The sequence below is a fragment of the Cibotium barometz genome, chromosome 13, assembly GCF_041138505.1.
Source record: "Cibotium barometz isolate CiBa-2024 chromosome 13, ASM4113850v1, whole genome shotgun sequence".
Taxonomy (NCBI): Eukaryota; Viridiplantae; Streptophyta; class Polypodiopsida; order Cyatheales; family Cibotiaceae; genus Cibotium; species Cibotium barometz.
This window is the reverse complement of record NC_141058.1, coordinates 27,202,637-27,208,251: the sequence shown is the minus strand read 5'-3', so window position 1 is coordinate 27,208,251 and position 5,615 is coordinate 27,202,637. Positions and strand designations below refer to the sequence as shown.

General features: G+C 40.9%; 1 protein-coding gene across 11 annotated transcripts; it reads left to right on the top strand.

Moving 5' to 3' along the window:
* Positions 1-487: 487 nt before the first annotated feature.
* LOC147632550 (ultraviolet-B receptor UVR8-like) lies at positions 488-4,638 on the top strand. 11 transcript variants are annotated; one of them, XM_086807324.1, is made up of 7 exons: positions 489-854; positions 1,390-1,501; positions 2,074-2,363; positions 2,539-2,885; positions 3,035-3,436; positions 3,521-3,887; positions 4,080-4,638. In XM_086807324.1, the coding sequence occupies exons 3-7, from the start codon at positions 2,106-2,108 to the stop codon at positions 4,320-4,322; spliced, it is 1,617 nt and encodes a 538-aa protein (XP_086663450.1). In that variant the 5' UTR covers positions 489-854; positions 1,390-1,501; positions 2,074-2,105; the 3' UTR covers positions 4,323-4,638. The 11 variants fall into 11 exon arrangements, with proteins under 11 accessions (XP_086663456.1, XP_086663455.1, XP_086663453.1 ...); XM_086807325.1 differs by having other exon boundaries at positions 2,060-2,363; XM_086807322.1 differs by having other exon boundaries at positions 489-1,262.
* Positions 4,639-5,615: the final 977 nt, after the last annotated feature.

The window sequence follows — 5,615 nt, the reverse complement described above, 5'->3', positions numbered from 1 at the left end:
GAAAGATATATGAAATAAATATCAAAAAGGTTGCTATCCAAGCTTTTGAAAAACACTTCAAAAAATGACCTCCCAATTTCGATCTAGTTAAGCTCTAATCCAATGCATAATCTTCATCTTTAGCCTTTCATTAAGGTCCAATGATCCATATGATTGCTCTACTTAATCTCTAAAGCACTATATAATGATTGACCTAATCCTTTGATTAGCGCGCTAAACTTACATGCTCTAATATCTTAAATCTTAGTCATCTAGATGAATCTCTTATATTCTGCATCCATTAAACTCAAGTAGAGTAATTTGATCAAATTTTACTGTCGATTAAGATTAACATTTGTTTATTAAGCCCATTTAATCAAGCAATCGACCAATTTTTTAATCAAGATTCCAAACTGACCACAACTTGCGTGATCAATTAAACCACCTTTCCATATATTCAGCCGCTTTAGCCTGTCATAGAATGATGAGCTAGGTTTTCCAAGTTTAATATAAATAAAGCTGTTTTTCCTCGTGATTAGGTGACTAATCCAAGTTTAACTAATTTATGCCCCCCTCTGTGCTAAAATGGCGCACCTGCTAAATTTGGAGGCTTTTTTAGGAAGGCACACGACACACGCATATACATCATTTATCGCCTTCTCCTATTTTTGCCCCACGCCACAAAAGGAAAACTATTACAGACCTTGGCTTCGCCATAGCCAGCCCCTTCTTCATCAAGCGATTCTCTGCGCTTTTCTCGAATCTAACGCAAACCCACTGATTTCACATGGGTTCCTTTCCTTTGTGATAGATTTTGAGAGATTGTGTGTTGTGAGCTCCACCTGCTGTGCTGCGGAGAAGAATAAAATCGCTTTGTAAATCACCGCATATATTGTATCTCTGCTACGTGTAGTTGTGTTTCTTTTTTCGTTCCAAGTGTGCAAGCTGTAAAGATGGATGGGATTCTGTGGATGTAAAGAAGAAAAGAGAAGCATTATCTTTGTGAAAAAAGAAAGGCTTTAAATCTATGATCAATAATAAAAATTCAGAGCAGGTTTTAACGCTCATGTGGTTGACCTTGTTTAGCGATTTCCTGTATGACTGATATGCTAATTATGGCATTTTGTCATTGTTAAAAAACGCTAATAATGGGCGCATTGTGATCTATTTGATGGGTTCGCAATATCTAAGGATGGCAAGATGTGGGCTAGGTCGCCGTTGTTTACATCTTAAAATTTCTGTTGAAATTAACATGTTAATTGAGTTCATCAGGCGCTTTGTTTGTGAGTGTCGAAGGCCGTTGCTTTTTGCTTTTTTTTTCTTCTTCTTTGTGATTGAAGGTACTCCTTTCCTGCTTTTTCTGAGCAGAGGTGTGCTTTTTTTTTTTTTTTTTTTTTGGTGCCTTTTTAGATACCGGACAAAGACCCTGATTAAGATAGCAGATAGCTCCAGGAAAGGGTAGTCTAAAAGCAGAAGGCCAATCTTTTTGGATGTGAGAGATGAAGACCTAGATCGATTCAAGGTAAGGAAAGCCCTGCTTTTTTCTCTTACTTTCACCAAACCCTTTTTCATGTAAACCTAGAAATGAGGTGTAGCATTAAAGCCTTGATTCGTAATATTCTTGATATACTTGTATCTTTTTTTGTCGGTCTGAAAAAACACTGAAAAAAAAAAGACTCCATAATTTTCTATGTTGGACCATATGAAGCACCATGTTTAGGGCCTTTTAAATTCACAATGCATGGAGTCCACTGATGTGGGTGTGAGTTTGAACTACAACACAGTTGTGTATTATATGTATGTATGTATGTATGTATGTATATGTATATGTATATGTATGTACGTACGTATGTATGTATATGTATGTACATAACATACATCTGCAGGCAGCAGCAGAGCTGAGAGAGAGATTTTAGACTCTTTTTAGATGCTTTGCATTGCTAAGCAATAACTTTTGGGAATGGTTAATGATGTATTGTTATCAAGTGTCAGGCGCCAATGTTTTTGCTTTACTTTGGCATGCATAGAGGGCAGAACATAATTGATTAGAGGTTTTACTAAGTCTATATTGAATGTTTAGTCTTGCAATTGCAGTGCATGAAGGAAGCTTTGATCGACTGTGACACATGTGGCAACAAACTATGGACACTATGGATGCTGCAGGGGCAAGCGGTGCCTTGTGGACAGCATCAGTGCCTCCGTACTACAATGCCACTGAGTGGTCTCAATCTGCCTCACCACAAATGCAAACCTTCCAATGGCGAAAGCGCCTTTGTTATGGGGAGACATTCCAAGGAGAATTCCCATCGTCGTTGGATCCCTTTATTGTGCTACATGTTTTAAGTGCATGCAATCTTGACCCAGAAGACCTGGCTCATTTGGAGGCAAGTCATTTCTTCATTAGAATGGATGTGTCTCAACTGACTGTTTTCGGCATAGCACAAAGGTGTCTGTAGACATGACCATCATTGGATTGCTCTCTCTCTCTCTCTCTCTCTCTCTCTCTGTGTCTGTCTGTCTGTCTGTCATATATTTTCTGTTATCCTTGTTTGCTTGCAGGCTACTTCTTCATTTTTCAAGAACCCGGCAAATTTTTCACCCGATATAAGTTTATCCCTTGCTGAGCTTGCAGCTTTGGACATGTGCCAAGCTCGGGCGGTGTTCAAACCAATGAATGAAGGGGAAAAGCAAGCTTTAAAGCAGCGCTGCGGAGGATCATGGAAGCTGGTTTTGAGGTTTCTTAAAGCTGGGGAAGTTTGCTATAGGCGGGAGAAGTGTCAAACTATTGCAGGTCCTGGTCACAGTGTGGTGGTGACCAAATCAGGAGCAGTATTCACCTTTGGATCCAACAGTATAGGGCAATTGGGTCGTGATTCGCAAGAACAATGGCGCCCTCGGGTACTGAGGTCAGCATTAGATTTCTCTGCATCCTATCTTTTGTATGATGCAAATGTGGGATACCATCATAGCAGCTCAATTTTGATGCATCTCATGGGAATGAGCTATCTGGATGCAAAGTAGCACAATGTTAACTTGTCTGGTTGAAATCCTGCAGATCACTGCAGGGCGTTCGTGTGATTCAAGCAACCGTAGGAGTAGGCCGCACAATGCTTGTGACAGACATGGGCCAAGTGTACACGTTTGGGAAGGATGCCTTCAGTGAGGCAGAGCATGGAGGCTCTGTGTCAAAACGGATAAGTACTCCTCGACTTGTGGAGTCACTTAAGGGGATTTTTGTTGTGCAGACAGCAATCGGGAACTATTTTACAGCTGTTTTGTCACGAGAAGGCAGTGTGTACACATTTGCATGGGGATCAGATATTAAGCTTGGGCATGGAACTGATCTTCAAGATAAGAAACCACAACTTCTGAAAGGTTCTTTGGAGAACATTCCTGTGGTACAAATTGCAGCCGGCTATTGCTACTTGCTTGCACTTGCATATCAACCCAGTGGCATGTAATTCTCCTTGTATATTAAGAAGCGCTTTCAAGCTTTCTTGAGGTTGATGCTTGTTAACCTTGACTTTTTTAATGAGTGCAGGTCGGTACATTCGGTAGGCTGTGGCCTTGGAGGAAAGCTTGGGCACGGCACCAGATCAGACGAGCCCTATCCCCGTAAGATTGAACATTTCCAGCAGATGAGCCTCAAACCAATTGCTGTGGCAGCTGGAGCGTGGCATGCTGCAGCAGTCGGTCAAGATGGCCGTGTATGTACATGGGGATGGGGACGGTATGGGTGCTTGGGTCATGGGAATTGGGAGTGTGAAGGTCTGCCAAAGGTTGTAACTGCATTAGAGGGAGTGAAGGCAGTGCATGTTGCTACTGGTGATTATGCAACTTTTGTCGTGGCAGACAATGGAGATGTTTATTCTTTTGGATGTGGAGAGGCAAGTCTGGGTCATGTGAAGGTCATCTCTCTCTCTCTCTCTCCCCCCAATCCTCCTGCAAACTGCCTGCACCTTTCTTTACCTCATGCATATTCAAAGCACTACCATAAGTGCAAGGGATACCTTCAATGTTTTGGCATCTGAAAAGAGTTTGTGTTGCCATTCATCTGTTCTAGTCATATTAGGGGTTGAATTCCAACACTTACTTTGCAGGCCCAGCATCAGGAAGACTTGCTTTCCCCAGAATTGGTGATACCATTTAAGGAGAGGAAGGAGCGTATTGTGCAGATAAGCCGGACAAATACAGAGACATGCAACGCACATACCCTTGCTCTCACAGAATCAGGAAGGCTGTATGCATTTGGAGCCGGAGATAAAGGTCAACTAGGAATAGAGCTGCCTGGTAATGAAAGGGAAAGGGGAACGCCAGAACTTGTCAATATTGACCTCAGCTAGCTGATTCGCTGGTAGATTCACTGTTAATAAGTCATGGTCAAGGTGGGCTCTTTGGGTACCTCAATGTTTATTTGTAGATTTTTATTATGAGGTTATTTATTCTAGGAAGACTTCACATGTCTTGCATTTAGACATGCTTTTTGGAAGGTTCCATAATGAACTTTCGTGATGGGTTTTCTTTTCTACATTAGACAACCAACTCAATGGGACGAGTCCCTTAAAATTGTACAGAATTCTAACCAATTTCTTGTCAATAGCTTTGGCACAATTGTAGTGATTTTTTTGTATAAATGTGCAAGGTAAAACTGTTCGGGTAGATAAGATACATGAACCTTACATGGACACCGCTAAGCTGCAATACAAACAGCCCATTGAAGTTTGAATAAATGAGTAGCAAGTGGATCTCTTTTCAACAATGGAAGTTTCAGCTCATAAGATCAACATAAGCCTAGAGCTCCTTCTAGAAGGTTTAGTAAAGCTCATTATCTCTGTAAGATAGTTTTGTCTCTCCATTGCTCTAGAAGAAAGCAGATGCTAAAGATATGTTTTTAACAAAGAGAGTTTCAGCTCACAAGATCAACTCAAGCTTGGAGCTCTTTTCGGAAGCTTTAGTCAAGCTCATTATCGATGTTAGATAGTTTGCCGTCTTTATAATGGAGCTCCATTGCTCTCAATTGGGAATATTTATATCTAAGCCTTATGGTTTTGTTGAGAAGGAACAAGATTCTGAAGTATGTAGGTTAAGCATGGTATGAGAAGATAAATGCCTTACCTATCTAGTAATACGAGGCCAAACATTTAATTTCAATTTAGTAGGTTTATGTACAGTCCCAGAAGTAAGCATTGGTAGCCTAGAAGTAAGTATTGGCAGTTAGCGAGTATTCAAATGCTTACAGGGCACTCAGTCCCTTGGCTTATTCTATGGTAAGGGTGGTGATGTTCACTTGCATGCTTTCAATGATTTCGATTGGGATGAGATGTTATGACACATGAGTGTCCATTAGCGGGTTTTTCTTTCACCTTGGTGATTTAGGTATATCATGGTTCAACAAGAAGCAATCGACACTGGCCACTTTGAGCTTTGAAGGTGAGTATATGCTAGCTTTTACAACGATTGTATAGCTCAGACACCTTTTAGGAGATCTTCGTGTTGGATAGCAATCCCCCACCTCTGTCTTCATTAATAGCTAGAGTGCATTAGCCATTTGCGAGGAACCCATAATTCCATGCTTGCACAAAGTACATTGAGTTGCATTATCATTATGTCGAGGAGAGGCTCATTGTAAGAGATTA